Genomic DNA, 17916 nt, shown 5'->3' with positions numbered 1-17916 from the left:
TGTATGGGTCGAAAAATTACATTTAAGCACAGCCAAAAACTTTATTTAAAAATGTTTTTCATACAATAAAGAAAAAATAATTGATAACACAACTGTGTGATCTGAGGCAGGACAGGCTCCAGGAAGCCCTTTCTATATGATCACATTTTTAACAAAAGTATGACTGCAGTAAGAAAATAAATGGTGAGGAATGCTGTAAGTTTGATCTTTTATGTATTCACAGACTCACTAAAAACGCTTATTTTGGCTCAAGATTTGTGTGATTGTGTCTTTCCCATTCTGGCGAAGGTCTTCATCAATACCAGCAAACTGAAAACATAACAAATGTATATCACTGAATGTCTGAAAACAGCCTACATGATGCAGAATATTAAAATATATTATCAGTGAGCAGGTACAGTTTGACAGAAACTGTGCTTTTACCTCAATAAAGTCATCAAACCAGCTGGCATGAACTTCCAGGAGCCGAGAAATCTCAGTCCCATCACCACACAGAGAGTTCCTGCAGTGCCTGCATTCAAGGAAGAGCAAAGATTTGCTAAGTTCGGGAAACTGAACTCGTTTAAGCTGTTTAACACCTGAACTCACTCACCGGCTGAAAGCCACACATTCCTGGGGTTTTTAGATGTCAGATAAGCGCCGACCGCAGCCAGCACGCCAAACAGCAGCCCTGCGACCAGAGAGGTGACACTGCCTGTGGAGGAGACGTTGTTAGCTGTCATCGAAACACCCCCCTTAATGTTGAACACTGACCTACATTTACCAGAATGCCGCTAAGTGCAGCTAAGTGTGCACTCGGAGCTGCACTACAAATGCACAGCTAGCCATAATTCAGCAACTGCGCTCTTCATGAAGGCTTTAATGGTGATTTTGTTTTTCCATCAAAGTTTTATTTTAAAATCTACTTTAGAGACTGAATGCTTGTGTTACGATGAGTTTCTAGATTTTATCTGCAAAGCTTACATTTGAAAGACATTTATTTATCAGGGATTAACCACAAACACACTGAGCTTGCGTGAAAAAAGACACCTTGTGCTGATTTAGCCTCTAGTATATTTTCATTTGTTGTCCCTTGGCAGGTACAAACAATAATAAAAAGCTAATTTCGGTTCTTCCCTTGTTCACAGTGACTAATTCCACATGTTTGATTTGGGAAATTTTGTTCCCTACCACACCCTTCCTGACAAACTTCAAAGGGGTTTGTCTCTCCTCACAGCACTGAACCTGGGATCTGTTACTTGTTGGACAGATATGTAAACCACTATGCTATGGAGCCACTATAATAATAAATATGCTATTAAATAAAAATGCATATCCAAGATACAAGTAGGTTGATATAAAAACAAAAATGCATGCAAAGCCTAAAAATACTGGTGGCTGCCAGTTCTACCCCTCAGACTCCTAATAGATGCATCTATGTTATCAATTTGAAAACCCAGGTCGCCCACCCACCCAGCAGGGTGACGACAACACCCAATCTTGAGGCGACTGAAACCCAACTCACACCTTGTAACCTTAGTAACTCTACAAGGTAACAGCTCCACTAGAGGTTAAATACATGTGTTGATTTACCAAATTTAATATGATTTTTCATCATTTTTCACACTTGATTACTTTGTAGCCCTGGAGTCATAGTTCATTCCTATTTTATTTTGCCAATATGTGACAAACTTGTGAAATTTAAGTTCTCTCACAAAATCAGTTTTCCAAGTACTGGAATATACACTCTGAGTGTTTGGATGCTGCCTGTGACCAAAAATATTAAATTTCCTTCAGATATGATACTGTAGGCTGTGCTGATGTTTTTTTTCAAGGAAATTCAAGCTCTCAGGATTTTATGTTGACCCTCAGCCACACCTTTGCCATTCTGTATTCCTGAGGACATAGGAGCAAATGGTTGGTTTAAAAAAAATTAATTGACCTATCTTAAGTAGATTTAGGTATTTGAAAACGTCTCCATAGAAAAAGTTTGAAATGCCTTTGACTTCACCACAGAAATATTTGTGAGCAAACTAATAATAGTAAAGAGCTAAAAATCCGGCAGTTTTTCTCTTTAAAAAAATGTGATTAATCAGCCTGGAGATGGTCAGACAGGAAGCGTTTAGTCAGCTGGACAAAAATATATGTGTGGATACATTGGCGGCATGCCTCTTGTGTAAAATGACGTTTGATGTACTTAATAAAGTGGCAGGGCAAAGGTGGTTATCTGTGTCTAAAGTCCGCTTTAACAGGGTTCATGTCATGTAAATGTGTCTATTCTAAAAGGCTTTCGCCTACCTGCTTTCACATAACCTACGACCCCTCCTGCCGACACCAGAGCAGCATAGCTGAACCCAATCCAGTCGACAGCCATGAGCATAAAGCAGCAGCTTCTACTGCGATAAACCTACAGCGAGTTTAATTAACACGGTGACCACAGGTCGTTTTAACTGGTTACTTTAACTCCTAACTGTAAAGTGAAGCCAAACACAGCCGATTAAAAGACACTAAAAGTTTGAAACAGTCGTTTCCACTGATTGTCACTTAGAAACTTCCCGAATGGAGAGTTAAGTCTTTCACTTCCGGTGGCTTTTGCATGCGCTTTCAAATTAAAAGAACGTCTAAATTCCTGACTCCCCTACAGGAGGAAAAGAGATGACTCACGAGGACAGAAAATGTTTTTATTTTAAAAAAAATACACTCAGCAGTTGTGCTTTATCTCACCTATAACAAAATGTGTACAACATACCAAGATGCTGGCAGACGTCCAGCCTAAGCTGTTTTAAGAAAGGTTCTGAGCTGTGAAGAAAAATAATAAATCTTTGTTACATTACATCATTGGTAGCTTCAGACTCCAGGCACTTTTTTGCATTTGCCACAGTGTTTGTGCTATGATGTCTACTTTTATATAGAGTAGTTGTCTGTGTGCAGCCTGGGGAAACTCACGAACATGGGTCTTATTATAGTCCACTTTCCTTTTGTTTGACGTGTAACTTTCAGTTTGATTCTACAAGAACTGCCAGTCTTTTGAATGTTATGAAATATTATATCCATCTTGTTCTGCTTTTCTTTCATCAGCGATAAGTTCACATTTGATGTAGAACACTGCAGGTCGTCAGAACAAAAATCCACATGTGTATGGGTAATAAAACATTTTATTCTATTTTCCACTGTTCTTTTTCTTCTTCTTCTTGGCCTTGCTCTCGTCTTCCAGGACGACTTCTTCTGTGGCAATTCGGACTCTCTTTGTCCTTAGAAGTTTGGGAAGTAGTTCTACGGATAAACACAGAGCAGGGTGTTAGCTCAGGTTTACATTCCCTTGCCCGTAGGAAGTGATATGAAGTAGAGAAGAACAGATCAGAATGTGAGGTAATGACTCAATGATCCGATGAGCGGGTCGCACATTCAGGCGAGCTGAGTGTCCCCTCACCGATCATCATCATGAAGCAGCTGAAGTGTTTCCACAACCTCACCTTCAGATGTTGTTGCTTGGGGTGCTTCTTCCTCAGTGATCTCCTGCTGCATCGGTGAAGTTCTCCTCACAGCAAGGCATGTCAGTCTGGCTGATGTGTTCACTTCCCCAAGGAGTGTGGGAGGTTCCAGCTCCTGATGGTCAGCAGAAGTATTAGCTCACCGGGATAATCATAAATATACCATATTTATTTTAAACAAACTTAAGTTTGAGTTTGTTCTTGTTAAAAGGAACCCATCAAGATATTTTATCTTATTGTATTACTAATATTGTCAGCAAAGTTAATGCAAAAATAAATACATAAATTAATAAATTAAAAAAAGAAAAATCAGCATCTATGATCTCTTTTAGTCGACTAAAAAAAATGCTCCAGGAGAGAAACCCGGAGGACCCAGCTTCTTAGTGTCCTTGTGCATACTTAATACTTAACTCAATACTTAACCCCAAATTTGTCAGTATAACAGGCAAAAAGTGCACAAAAGCCCAGAATAAAGGTGACGTATGAATGTGTGTGTGGGTCTCAGTGGCTTGTAGTCTACAACAAGTCCATTTCCACATTAACAAAGAATGCATGTTCTCCAGAAAGCTAATATCAGGACGCAGCGTACCTCTTTAAGATGAATTTTCCACATTTTGATGAAACCATCATTTGAAGCAGTCACCACCACAGAGTAATCATCCACGTTCACACTGTCGACCGTCTTCACTCTGACATCACAAACGGACACAAAGATAAGCTGACTTCTTCCCCCATCACCACGCGTATCAGAATATTGACAGTATGATCTACGCATGATTGGTGGGAAAACAATGAATAAATGAATTCACCTGGTTTCGTGAGCCTTGAAATCACACACCCATTTTGCTTTCTCCACATCACACAACCTCACAGTTTCATCGTCTCCTGCAACGGCCAGGATGGAGTTCTGAAAGATAAGCGGTGGTTGTTTTTATAGATATGCTTATCCTTCATATGAAAATGCCTCATCTTGAGGGGATCCACTTCTTGAAAATTGACAACAACACTTAATGTTGTGTCTGTGTGATTCTACCTCTGAAAATGTGGCATTTACTTTGTGTCAGAACTGTAGTCAAAATCTGGCTTTTGGATAATATGTCATGGTCAGCGAGCTCACGTTTAAAAAATTGACAGAAGCGATCCTTTTGGGGTTTGCGACCGTTCCCGTCACAGTGGCTGTCTCCAGCTCGTAAATGTTCACTTTGTCGTTCATCACAACCACGTATCTGTCCCCGTCTGGTGACCACCTAACAATGTGTGCATCTGTCAGGTGTGCAAAGAACACAGGTTTGAATCATAAATGCGTCAACAATTTCCTCACCGCCCAAAAGGTTAAAGGGGAGCTTACTCTGTTTTATGTTTTTGATGAACGCTGATCTTCCATTAATGAGATTCCAGGTTCTGCATGGATACAAAGACACAACGGCCAACATTGTTTATCAGTGCAAACGGATCATCTGAATCATCTACCATTAAAGAGAGCTGTGAAATTTACCTCAGTGTCTTATCGGTCCCAACTGAGAGCGCAAGCTTCCCAGACGGATGGATGGACAGCGATGTCACATGACCTCTGAAAGACATCACAGCACAAAGCAACACTGACGACGCTACCAAACATAAAGAAACAACCCTCTCTGTGTGTCTGTGCCGTCTTTCTGTGCGCTTACTTGTGAGCTTTGATGGATTTCAGACACTCCCACTTCTTCGTGCTCCACACACACAGGAGTCCGTCCTCTCCTCCACTCAGTAAGTGAGACGTCCCGTAAAACTCGAGGCAAGTGATGGTACCTGTGCAGGAAGTCAGTCAGCACCACAAGCAGAAACCAGGCAGACGTTTACGTTACTGCTTTGAGTTTCCACCACCAAAAAAAAACCAAAAACAATCTAAACCTCAGGTTAATTCAAATTGCTGAGAAAATAATTTGAAATAAACTGAGTTTAAACAAAATATCAAGTCAGCGCACTTTGAATTATTCAACAGGTCACTTCTATATTAGGTGTTTTTGATGTTTAACTGAAGAAATCAAACAGACTAATTACAATTTACAAACTCACCGTCATGATGCAGCAAAGCACCGTGCTCGATCCTTTTCTTCATGTTGTACACTTGGATGGTCTCATCTTTGCTCCCCGTCACGACAAACCTCTCACTGGCAGCCACTGCGGATACTGAAGCTGTGTGAGCGTGATGTGTGAATTCTGCTTTGGCTGTCCACTCCTGCATGACAATTATTTTTAAAGAAAACTTTTTATAACAAAACAATTTATTTGCATATAAATTAATCCGCAGACTGTTAGAGAAAAAGAGTCATGAGTCACGAAACTTCTTACATTACACTCCTTTCATATACTGGGCAATGAATGTGCTTCATAATCAAATAAATACTGCATTGCATACAAATCATGTTCATCATCCAACCAACAAACACTTGAGCTTGTTATTATTACAACTTCACACCCTTTATGTGACACACAGGTCGTTGCTTTGTGAGACTCCAGCTTACCTTTTCGTCAGTTTTTACTTGATAACCGAAGGTGATCTGTTCATAACTGCCAGCGACCAGCTCCAACACAGCTGCCATGCTGCTGGACTACAGTGAGCTCAGCTAGCCGGCTAATTAGCTTTCCTTAAAATTTGCCGATTTTCTGAGCAGATTTCCTCGAGCAGTTTGTGTAACAGCTGCTAAAACAGTAATAGAACACCAACAAGAGAAAGGCAAGGACAGTAAAAAGCGTGGTGCGAATGCTCGCACGCGAAAAAGGTAACTCTTTTTAGCTAAACACACGTTCAGTCCCAAAATAACATGTGGAGTGACTGCGCATGCGCAGACGCACTTTTTTACCATTTGTCGTTAAGACTTTTTCAAAATAAAAGTCGTCATCGTTCAGTTATGTTTTTTTTACATTGATTTTCAGACTCTAAAAGACTGGTGGGAAATTTAATTATTCCAAGGGACCACAGGAGAAACTAAGACTAATCTTTGCCTGATTTTCTATAATTTTGTAATTTTGAGTCATGGTAAAAAAAAGAAAACAAAATAAATAAGGTTTTATGTATCAGGACATAATAAAAAAAATCATTTGTTCCTTGCTACCAGTACAAGCTCAGCTGAACAGCAACATATAAAACATTACACAGTGTTGCTATTTATTTAATACAAACTAAGACAAAATATAGAAGGAGCCTGTTGAACCACCTTTAATACCAATAAGTTGAAGTACTTGTGTTTTCTGTACACTCTAAAAACTATTGTTTAAGCTCAACAAAAAAAATTAACGCAACAGTTTCCATTACTCTTTTTGAGTTATGATAACTTATGTTGAAATTAGATTGAACCAACAAACTATATTGAGTTACGGGAATTAAATTATCCTCCATAATCAAAGGTGATTTGAATTACCATTTACGTAATATTTGGTAGCTTAAAAACATATTTTTAAGTTGTTTACTCATAAAAATTATGTTCCTCCAATTACTTTTTCCACATTATTTGAAATGATTTTTAAGTGTTATGTAATTAATTACAGCAATTACAAAAACAATTTTTTAAAGTTCATTATTTAAAATATTAAGTTGCTGATTTTCATCATTATTGTCATCATTTTAGCTTTCTCTTATTTTTTTTATTGTAATAGCTTTTAAGAAAGGAATTCATTCAACATTTTTTTTATCAAATAACTTTTTTATTTTTTAACAGTAGGCATTTCAACACTTTGTATTTAAAAAGTGAAAATAAACCAGAAATTTAGATTTATACCATCACAGCCAAGTTATAGAATATGCCTTTATGTATTTAACACCACAGAAACAAATGTGTTCAATTGGTAAAAAATCTACTTAGAAAACATTTTGTTGCAGTAATACTTCCATGCAAGTGTTCAGTAAATGTTAACTTTCAATGCCTACTAAACTTTACAAGATCTTGCATCTTTCTATTACACAATGCAGCAAACACCTTTAAGATCAATGTTACACATACAGGATTCAAAACAGTTAACAATTTTTGAAACAGAGTCAACATCTTTAACATAATGATGGTTCCATCAAGGTCAAGGAACAGCTTCTGAACAACTTCAAAAGTATATTTCAGATCCTTGCATTAGCTTAGATTGAGAGCATATATTATGCCCATGAGCAAAACACAGCACCTTGGGAAATTCTGGCCCTCCATGATTTTTGTTTCCTCCACCACAATGGTTGCAGTCTTATGGTTAGATCCAGGGGTGTACCGGTTACTGATGATGGCAGTTTTCATCACCTGCCTTAAGTTCTTCGGTGTCCTTGTAAAGCAAATTTTAAAAAATAGGTTAGTGAATTATAGATTAGACTTTTATACTTACTGAATCTTAATGAATTCAGATAATCAATGGAACACACACACACACACACACACACACACAGTTGAATTACTTGCACCAAACTCCATGAAAAGGTCCTCGTCCTTCTCTCCAAGGAATGTGATAAGGCAGCAGATGGCTACTTCTCTGCGTGTTTCAATTGTATTGTACTATTTAAGAAAAAATAAAGTATGCGTATAAACTACATGGGTGACTGCCAACAAAGTGCATTTTAAAGCTACCCAAAGTCTAAATAGTTGTCCTACCTCAAGAAGCATGTCCTTGATCTGCCTGATTCTCACTCCTTTAGCTCCTCCCCTTGATAAAATGACATCCATCAGTTTTGGGGTGGAATGGTCAAGTGTAGCCATTCAAGGCTTACAGTGGTTATTCTCTTGAACTCCTCCTTTATCTGTAGACCACACAAACAGAAGAATTAAACCTTGCAGACTATTAGCTATACTGCATTAATGAATGCTGTATTACATTATTTAAAGAGGATAGACATGATCTAAGGCTACCCCAAGTTTTGAGGGAACCAAAACAATCGTGGTGAAGACAAGGGAGACTTCCCCACCATAACCGTGGTGTAATCTCTAATGTTTTAGCAACCCTGTTTCTGCAGAGGTTTCGAATTTACACATTGTTCACTCCCAGCCCATTTTGTAAAAAATTAGATTAGATTAGATTAGATTAGATTAGATAGAACTTTATTAATCCCTCGGGTGGGTTCCTCTGGGAAATTCGATATTTTTTTATTTATTTATTTATTTTTTTTTGTGTCCCAACTTAACAAAGCACTAATGACCCTAGATTATCACACTATACTAACTGCTTACATAAAGTCTTGATGTTAAGTAGATTCACATAGCCTATGCCAGAATAATGCTATTGGAATGACATTAACAATATTTCACACAACCTGATTTTTCAAAAAGAAACAAAGATAGCTGCAGCTCTTAAGATCAAGAACAATGCTTACTTTAAGCTGTATCACAATAGTAACCAAAATCATTTACAATGTAATATTACATATAGGTCATGCAAATTTTATAAAGACATAAAATAGGTGAGCCAGGGGGGAAAAAGAAGCCTCTAGGTCATCTTCTGACAAAACTATTCACAGCTTAAAGGCTTCTAATTTTGGTAAAAAGAAAAACAAAATCAGCCTAAGATCGAAATTAGATTGCACTGTGTAGCAAAACTTTAACCACGCGTTTCCTAGCCACAGTTGCACTCTCTAGCTGAAGACTTTTGTCAAATGAAACTTTATAAGTCTTATCCTCTGCTGTGCTAAAGTTTAGAATGGCTAGCATTAGCCACATGTGGTAGTGCAAAGTATTTCCTTATCTGTATGAGCATCACATCATACACAAATCCACTACAGGTGACTAGCACAAATGCTTTGCTTTGGTAGAACTGTTATTTGTAAATGAAATGTTACTTACCTTGAAATGTCTTTTACAAAAGCTTGCACCATGCAACCCAACATGTGTGAATTTGCCCGGGCTAGTTAAGTCGGTAGGGGAGGGAATTTGAAATCAGAAGTTACAGTGGAAAAAGAATAAGTTATCTATTCAATTTCTTTAAGTAATTACAACTTGAATTTTATTTTAAACCCACTAACATTGGGATTTAATTTCAAATTACATATAAAATTAATTTAATGTAATTACCAACATTATTATTTCAACACAACCCAAAAAAATAAAGTTTGCAACTTAGAAGGTCTATCTTAATCAATAAATTAGAATTTTTATGTTGCAGCCATGGATTTAATCAAGTGGTGGTAAAAGGCCTGATGAATTACTTTTTAGAGTGTAGGACTTTACCAGTTTCTCACATTATCGTGGCAGGATTTTGCCCCACTTCTCTTTACAGTGTTGCTTCAGTTCATTGAGGTTTGCCAGCATTTATTTGTGCACAGCACCATTTTAATCAGGATGAGATCTGGACTTTGGCTGGGTCTTTTCATTTCATTCTTTTCTTTTTCTGCCATTCTTTTGTAGATTTGCGGCTGCTCGTGCTGTTCATTGACACGATTTCACCCAGGTTTTAGTTGTCAGGCAGTTATGCCTCACATATGACTCTAGAATATTTTGGTATACAGAGGGGTTCTCGGTCGACTTAGTTACTGCAAGCTGCCCAAATGCCTTTGCCTCCAAATTAAGCCGAAATGATCATAAAACTCCCCAAACTTCTACCTTGATATCTGAGCTCACACTTACTGATAATAGTAGTTGATGATTATAATAATTAATTGAATGCATTTGATTGTGAAAACATTTACCTTTAAAAGGGATTGCAAGTGCGTGTGAATTCCAAGTGAGGCTAAAAAGTATTGTTATGACCCTAAAACCTCCACCTTTATCACATGTTACTTATTTTTCCTGTTTCAGAGGATTACACCTTTTCTCACACGGAACTGCTGGATTGACATCCATAACGAGTTTACTTTGACAATGAAAAGTTTGAGTTGAGTTTATGGGGATAGAGAACAAAATTACTGTAATTTATCCCACGTCTGACGAGCGAGGGGAGGGGGTGGAGAGCAGCGTTTACTCTCCTGTCTTGTAATTGGCTGGCTCCCTTGGTGACGTCATGATTGACGGCTGAGTTAACCGTCTGCGGATTCCGGTAGTTTGTTTCAGAGAGCATAAGAAAAGTCTCAGTGAGTTTTTCCTCTCAACAAAATCATGTCGAGAAGGTGAGTTTGGGATTTAAAAAAACGCACGCGCAGAAGGATGACTTGGCGTCTTCTCAACTTTCAGAGAAATTTAAATTTGCGTGTTGTCGTTTTCAGCCACTTTTCGGCCGTTTCAACGCGTTTGTTTCCGTCTAACGAAGACATGTTTGATGTAAACATGTAGTTACAGTGTAACGTCACACCTTTGATGGTTCTCCTCGATAGTTTTGTCACGATAAAGTCCGGGTTTGTTTCCCTGACAGCTGTTCCTCAATGCAGACTGCGCTCTGTGCATCTGCTGCGTGGACGTCATGTGCGTAAGAGGAGCCTGCAGCGGGGTCTGGGAATGATTAGTGGGTTGAATTATACAACAAACAGGACATGGAGAACTTCATGGAGAGCCTCCTCTGCTGTAATAAAACTGTAGTCGCTCCCTCCTGTACTCAGGCTAAACACAGAGGACCTTCTGCCTCAGTATGTGCTCCATCCTGTCATCTGCTTCTCGCTCAACGTATTGTAACGTGTCAGACATAGGGTGTGGTTGTTAGTCCGCCTCAGTGCAATTGTTTTAGCATTTATTGATGTAATTGAAGAAAACTAAGGCAGAGATGTTATAGTTTTAGTGGTATCTGTAGGTTTCACATTACAGCCCTCCCACATTCACTGATCCATGCAGCTGTAACTTAATGATGGAGGTGGGATCATTATTTAGAGCTGAAGCTGAAGTTTTCCCCGCTGGCTTTTTAGCTTTCATCTGGCGCCATTGTGCTATCTAACAAAGGAGAAGACTTACAGCATAACATGTGATAGGAGACAACACAAAGCCTTCAGCTGCTGCTTGTGTTGAAGTCAACAGTCTTCACTTAATTAAAACATTATTTAGATCACCTGTGTCGGACAACCTGGGTTTTAATGGAGAGTCATTGTGCATGGCTGTATAGATATGTGAGTCATTTACACAGCTAAGCACTGCTGTTACTATGTGGGAAACTGTTTTTATGATTTAGATAAATAGGTCCTTAACTGTATCACAGGCGCCTTATGTTTTAAACCTAAGTAACTGAGAATTTAAAAAAAAAAGAAAAAACGACACACATCCTGAAACAGATGTACAAGCTGCTTTCGACTGAGGCACAGGAGTAATGTATGTTTGTTTTGGAAACGCCGTTTTCGTTTTGTATACCTTACTAATTCATTCTAAGAAGAGCAGTTAACTTCCTGTTAACTGCTTTCCGCAGAAAGAATTAGTCACATGAGTGGGGAAAACAAAATTGTCACGGCAGATTTCATCACCAGTAGTTTGAAACAAAAAGGAGGACTATCCCAAACTGCATGGTAGCTATGAAAAACAACAAAGTAAACAGACTGCCCATTCACTCCAGTTCCTCTCAGTGCATAGACAGCGTGAGAAGTCACTTCTCTTTTAATCTGAATAGTGGGAGCAAGTATATACTGAGAGAAGTTATTTTAGTGTGTTTGTCTGTAAAACTCTACTTGAGGACAGAAGAAATAGCAAAAACATGTGAACATTACACCCCGGTTAGTCATTTCTTTCTTCTTCTTTTCTTTGTCTTCTTCGTTGTCTTCTTCTTTAAGGGGTCGGCAAAACAGGTCATCTGCCTCGCAACCTGTACCGAGCGTCCTCTCTGTCACGTCAACCCTCTGCGTCTCTTCCTTTTCCATGTCCATGTTTCCATTCACACATACACGGCAGTTTTTAGGCCTGCTTAATAATTCACCATGTTTGTCTGCCTGTGTGTTTTTTTTTTAAATTTATTAATTTTTATTTAACAGTCAAAAGGCCGATCAGGACCTCACCAAGGTACTCAACCAGCTCTGGCACCTGGATAAAAACCGCCTGAGACCTGGGACCGATTACAGGATTTCCCTCCAGGTCAGTGCTAAAAGGGCATCGCAGCTTTTCTGCAATGCAAAGCAGGCAGTCACTGATGCATGCAATAAATGCAAACCTTTGTGTGGACTGGAAGCCTGATGGGGGTTCTGGAGTGTAGGTGTTTTAATGTATATTCAAACATTTACAGTGGTGACGTTCTGTGAGCGTTGTTGCTCAGTGACAAGTACTTCTGAATGTTATTTGACAAAAAAGTTTTGTTTTTTAATCTGTTTTATAATGAAACTGAACAGATTGAAACGCTTTGCAGTAAATAAATCAGAATGTTTGGAGTTCTGTGACAAAGCTAATTTAATTTTAGACATTTTAAAGCTAAATCATAATTAGAATCACAATCAGAATACTTTAATAATCCCCAATGAAATTATGCTACAAAACACTAAAGACAGCAGATAGAATTCACACAATGATGAACATGCTGTCATTGTTAAGTCCAGTCAAACCATCATGCCCACACAGGATTCCTATTCCATCAGTTAGCTGTCAGTGCAGATTACTGGAGTCACAACACATAACACTTAGTCATAACATAATAACTAGTAAGACGTCTTGATGCATGCTCAATCATCCAGGTAAGTGAATCTCCAAAAGTTGGGTTGTCAGTGGGAGAAACGTTTCGTCACTCATCCAAGTGACTTCTTCAGTCTCAGCACTTTCTCCCGCTGAAAACGCTACATCCACATGAACAGAAATAAACTTTTGGAGATAACTAGTAAGATTAACTTTGCAATGGTTGGTTTGAGTGCACCATCACACTGAGTGCTGTTAAAAGTTAAGCCCGGCTCATTTCTGATTTGTTGCACATTTTCCCCGTCACACAGTGCCAGGTGTGGGGAGATGTTGTTCTAGTTTGTGCCTTCACTTTAGGCCCATATGTACTGGGTAGTGCCAGAAAAAGCTAAAGCAAGAAATGAAGGATGAGTCATGGTGTTTAGCACTGTTGCCTCACAGCCCACTGGTAAATTTTATCTTAATTCTTTTCCTTCAGTGTTTCAAGTGGTTGAATAAAATAGAATAGAATTCAACTTTATTGTCATTGCACATGTCACAAGTACAAGGCAACAAAATGCAGCTTGCATCCATCCAGAAAGTGCTTTAGCAATAATATAGATATATTATATAAAAATGGGTCTATTAGAGGAATGAGGGTGAAAAATATGTGTCTATTATGGGTATGTTACAATGTACAAGGTATGAAGGTATGTTATGAATATGCTATAACTATAAGTATGTACAGGCTGTAGTGAGTGTACAAGCTATGAACAGGATATAAATATGAAAACTATACAGAAATATGAAATGTGAACTATACAAGTTATATACAGTTGTAAACAGTTGTAGAACTATAATTATTGTATTGTACAGAATGCTTGTCTATACAGCATTTACAGTCGTGCAGTTTAGATCAGTGTGGCTAATTTCTACAGTGGTTATATAAAGTGCTAATGGTGTGGAGTGGTGGTTCAGTCCATGTTATTATTGTGTGTATGAGGGTACAGTCGGCCATTTGTTTGTTTTTGTCCATTGTGTGTGTTTTCAGTTATAGGTTGCTGTGTGTGTGTGTTTAGTGAAGTTGGCGTCATCAAGCAGCTGCTTAAGTGTATTTAGCATTGAAACTGGGTGATGCTTTTATGAGCTGCTTACATGTCAATTATTTATGAATCCTCATATTTGTTTGTTCAGTTTTAACATGTTGCTGAATGTTTGTGTTTTTATATTTAGGGGAAGGCGGGTTATGTGGCTCAGGGCAGTAATGTTGCCAGAGACCAGGCCAAAGCTCCACTCTTCACATATGTGAATGAAGACAAACTGAAGAGTATTAAGACATATGAATGTGAGTATGAGTCAGGCCTATAAAGGTTTTCTTTATTATGTTTATTTGGAACAACAGCGATTAAACAGTTTAATGAGGTTACACCTTTTTATTCAGATTTCATCAGCTTGCTGGACAACTATGAGATGTCTACAGGTGTGTCAGAGACGGTCACCTCAGAAGAGCTCAAAGAGAACAAGCTCTTTATCGATGCCATCGTGGAGACAGATGTCATGAAGGTACAGCGGATTCATAGGAGGGCATGAGCTCAGAAATAATTTAAGCTGTTGTTTACTGATTGGTTAGAGAAAAGTAAAAAAGAGGTGTGGTAGATGTTAAAAACAAATAAACAGCAGACCAATATGGAAGTCGTTTTATGCTTATATACAGAATAATGAATTTACAGTCAAGGGACCACATCAACGAACAATTATCTAAAAAATAAATGAACTTCTGCACTCATCAGCCAGACACTGTTAGTACACTTTAAGTGTATAATGAAAACTGTACAATTGTTAACTATAACTGCAAAATTTTGTTTGCTTGACACACATTTATTAAAAAAAAGATTTATAATTTTCATTGTAGTTTACATGCCTTATGTGCATGTCAATAATATACAGCTGACAAGAATGCATGAACTGTTTTTTTTTTTTGTAGGCTTAACTAATTCACATGGATTGAAATGCCACTTTTTGATACCATTTATAAAGTTATGTATCCAAGAGTAAACTTTAAATGTAGTCTCTAAATACAGGAAATTTGACTTCATAAATTAATGTCCCAAATGATGTAATGTAACACTGAGTATATAAAAAAACAGATACTGTGTAATGAAACAAAAATGATGCCATACTATGATTTCATAAGATGTTATATAGGTACATAAATGATGAGTCATTTTAGTCTGTCGGTTGGTGGTTGCCAGGCAACACAATGACATTAGAATATCTGATATAGATAAGAACCTTCTGGGGCCAAAGATGAACCTGTGTGTCAAGTTTAGTTTATCATCTCCAGATTGTGTAGGAGTTCAAATAGAGATTAGTTTATTATAGTAAGATTAGATTTTCCTGTGACTCATTACTTTAACTTCAGTGTTGTGTTTAAGTTTGCGTTGGGGGGAGGGGGGGGGGGTATTTTTTATTTTCCAGGCACTTTTGATCTTTTGATCTATGCCGGCTCAAATTTTCATTCCAGGCATTGATCTGTTTTTTGGTTTTTTTTGCTCTTTTTTTTTTTTTTTTCAAGGCTAAGAATTAATTTTCTAATGTAACGATGGTTTATTCCGATACTATTGATAGGTCACATCTTTTACTCGGATGTCTGAAATTTCAAAGTATGTTACTGTGTTTTTATTCTTAGTGTGCTCACCAGTATCTGGTCAAGAAGGGGAAGTCACCATCAGACCTTGGGCAGTTCAAGAGACAGCTGTATGACATCTGGTTCCGCCTGTACCACAGGGACAGGAGCGGAGGGTGAGTAACTGTAACAACAGGGGGCGCTGCTGCAATGTTTAAAAGAGAAGGAAGGGACCGGTTTGAATGATTGGTTAAAGGCAAACTTAAATGAGATCCAGGTCTGGAGCAGAACACAACTCAAGAATCAGTGAAGAATCTAAAAATAAAACACAGTGTTCCCTGAATGTGTTTTGGGTTTATTTTTTGTTTTTTTCTGTGTTAATTAACAGCTGCTTTTGTCTGAAAAGGCTGACAATAAACTACATGTATTTAAATCTTCCTGAGGTTAACCTTGTAACTCCAGCCAAATACTTACATCTGTTTTTGTGACACTTTTAATCATAAATAAAAAATGCTTCCAGAAATTAGCCCCAATGTAGCAAGCACAATGAAAAGACTGATATTTAACATTATACAGTAACATTATAGCCTTTGTTATTATTGTCATCTTTATTTTTTTTCCATCTCATTTTCACAGTTCCACAGGATGAACAACAGAGTGTGATAACTTAATTCTAATTTCTTGATCAGAGTCACTAGATTATCTACATTTGGGTGTTAAAATGATGTTAACACACTGTAATACATAACTCACTCTTTAATTTTTTTACTTGAATTTTTAATTTTGAAAGTTCTGAACACCTGGATCAATGACAGGTGACTAGGAGGAGAAGTGTTGAGTACAAATGTGCAGAGGTTATAATCTTTGTTTAGTTTAATATTTAAAATGTATTATTTTTCTAGTTACACTGAAACAAAGAAAATTTGTTTTATAAGATGTGACAGTTTGTCTCTTCCTACAGTTTGTGCTTTTTAACTTATCTTTTTAATTACAATAAAACAGCATAGGTATGATAATCACACACAGCCATTAGAAAGGTTTTCCTGTATAAAATATAATGGAGTCATTCATAAATTAGTCGTTAATGAGGCTTGGTTACTTGAGGGTTAAAAGTGAGTCACCGGCTCTGCTGCCATCTGTGCTGTTATCCTTCCAATGTTAACATTGTAGATAAGGCGTCTTGATATGAATGAGGTCATACAGCACTGAGAGACTGAACTTAAGTATCTCTGGGTGTGCTGGTTGGTTTTATTTTCATTACAGTGAGGATTCCTGTGGATTTGAACATGTGTTTGTGGGAGAAGCCAAATATGGAAAGGAGATCATGGGTCTTCACAACTGGGTGCAGTTCTACCTTCAGGAAAAGCACGACCATGTGGACTATAAAGGCTACAAAGCAAGAGATAACAAAGACACAGTAAGAAACTGATACAGCAGCTCGTTACTGTAAAAGCACTGATTGAAAAGTAAATAGCCGCACATGTCGCTGAATTGCATTTACTGTTTTTAAAGCCTGATGAGGACGACCACGTCCTGAACCTGCAGTTCAGTTGGAAAGGCTTGGTGAAGCCCGTCGGTGGCTCCTTCATTGGTGTCAGTCCAGAGTTTGAGGTCGCTCTCTTCACCATCATCTTCCTCATGTCGACTGAGAAGATGACGTCTGTGGTGGTGAAAGTGGACGAGTACGTGCTGGAGCTGGTCGTCTGTCGGCACGGGCAATCCATCGGCACGTCCTATCCCAAACTGCTCAGCAGCAACAACAGGGATCTGTAACTTTACACCAGCCGAGAGTTTGCAAATGTTTTTGTTTAAATCGAAACCTTATTTCAGTGCAGTATAACCCAGTATAACCCTAACATAAACCTGGATCAAGTTCTCTTTGCACTAAACATGAGAAGTATATACCGGTTATTGAACACATTTTTGTCATATGAACTGTTACAGACAAAATAAAAAGTGTTTTGTTAACAAAATGTTTGTATTTGTATTCTGTGTTAGGAAAAAATAACCCTAATATTTTAAGTCTTAGTACAGCGTGTAAATGAAAGTGGTAATTTTTCAGAAACTAGATCTCCATTTTAAGAAATTTAAAAACAAAAAACAAAGTATGAATACATACAAACATGTGTGATAAACATGTGGATTTGACCATTTTCACGGCTACTTGCCGTTATTTGAGCCTGAGAAGTATAAAAACCAAGCCACATCTTTGAATAAGTAGTCTTTTTTAAAGTCTTTTTTAAAGGCTGTCTTTATGTATATAAGAATGTTTTAGCCCAAAAACAGTAAGTCTTTAAAAGAGACTGAAACTAAATACAGAAGATTGTTATTTGGCAGTGTAGAAAGATCAAAACAGTTTGAGAAGTGGCTTTTGGGAAATAAATAAAACGTAAAA

The 17916-nt window shown here is 37.8% G+C and overlaps 3 protein-coding genes and 1 long non-coding RNA gene across 4 annotated transcripts; 1 reads left to right on the top strand and 3 right to left on the bottom strand.

Moving 5' to 3' along the window:
* Window positions 1-27: 27 nt before the first annotated feature.
* Window positions 28-2568, bottom strand: LOC146687362 (transmembrane protein 14C-like). Its single transcript, XM_085438905.1, has 4 exons — window positions 2278-2568; window positions 593-694; window positions 424-511; window positions 28-309 (listed from the first exon to the last, which is right to left on the bottom strand). The coding sequence occupies exons 1-4, from the start codon at window positions 2357-2359 to the stop codon at window positions 249-251; spliced, it is 333 nt and encodes a 110-aa protein (XP_085295031.1). The 5' UTR covers window positions 2360-2568; the 3' UTR covers window positions 28-248.
* Window positions 2569-2646: 78 nt separating this feature from the next.
* On the bottom strand, window positions 2647-6493 carry pak1ip1 (PAK1 interacting protein 1). The gene is made up of 10 exons (XM_085439708.1): window positions 5975-6493; window positions 5526-5688; window positions 5138-5258; window positions 4966-5040; window positions 4819-4871; window positions 4588-4733; window positions 4280-4377; window positions 4060-4159; window positions 3453-3585; window positions 2647-3252 (listed from the first exon to the last, which is right to left on the bottom strand). Exons 1-10 carry the CDS (start codon window positions 6050-6052, stop codon window positions 3140-3142), a joined length of 1080 nt encoding a protein of 359 aa, XP_085295834.1. The 5' UTR covers window positions 6053-6493; the 3' UTR covers window positions 2647-3139.
* Window positions 6494-7004: 511 nt separating this feature from the next.
* On the bottom strand, window positions 7005-8751 carry LOC146687360 (uncharacterized). The gene is made up of 3 exons (XR_014916518.1): window positions 8075-8751; window positions 7882-7978; window positions 7005-7751 (listed from the first exon to the last, which is right to left on the bottom strand). It is a non-coding gene; the product is annotated as an uncharacterized LOC146687360 (long non-coding RNA).
* Window positions 8752-10413: 1662 nt separating this feature from the next.
* On the top strand, window positions 10414-17494 carry LOC146687359 (uridylate-specific endoribonuclease C-like). Its single transcript, XM_085439510.1, has 7 exons — window positions 10414-10515; window positions 12289-12388; window positions 14129-14240; window positions 14337-14458; window positions 15585-15697; window positions 16785-16938; window positions 17034-17494. Exons 1-7 carry the CDS (start codon window positions 10505-10507, stop codon window positions 17292-17294), a joined length of 873 nt encoding a protein of 290 aa, XP_085295636.1. The 5' UTR covers window positions 10414-10504; the 3' UTR covers window positions 17295-17494.
* The last annotated feature ends 422 nt before the right edge of the window (window positions 17495-17916 follow it).

This window comes from Copadichromis virginalis, linkage group LG18 (genome assembly GCF_057382275.1).
Source record: "Copadichromis virginalis isolate Kocher_CV1m ecotype Utaka linkage group LG18, C_Virginalis_male_GT1.1, whole genome shotgun sequence".
NCBI classification, from domain to species: domain Eukaryota; kingdom Metazoa; phylum Chordata; class Actinopteri; order Cichliformes; family Cichlidae; genus Copadichromis; species Copadichromis virginalis.
Note: the sequence above shows the minus strand (reverse complement) of the source record. Positions and strands in the feature narration are given on the sequence as shown.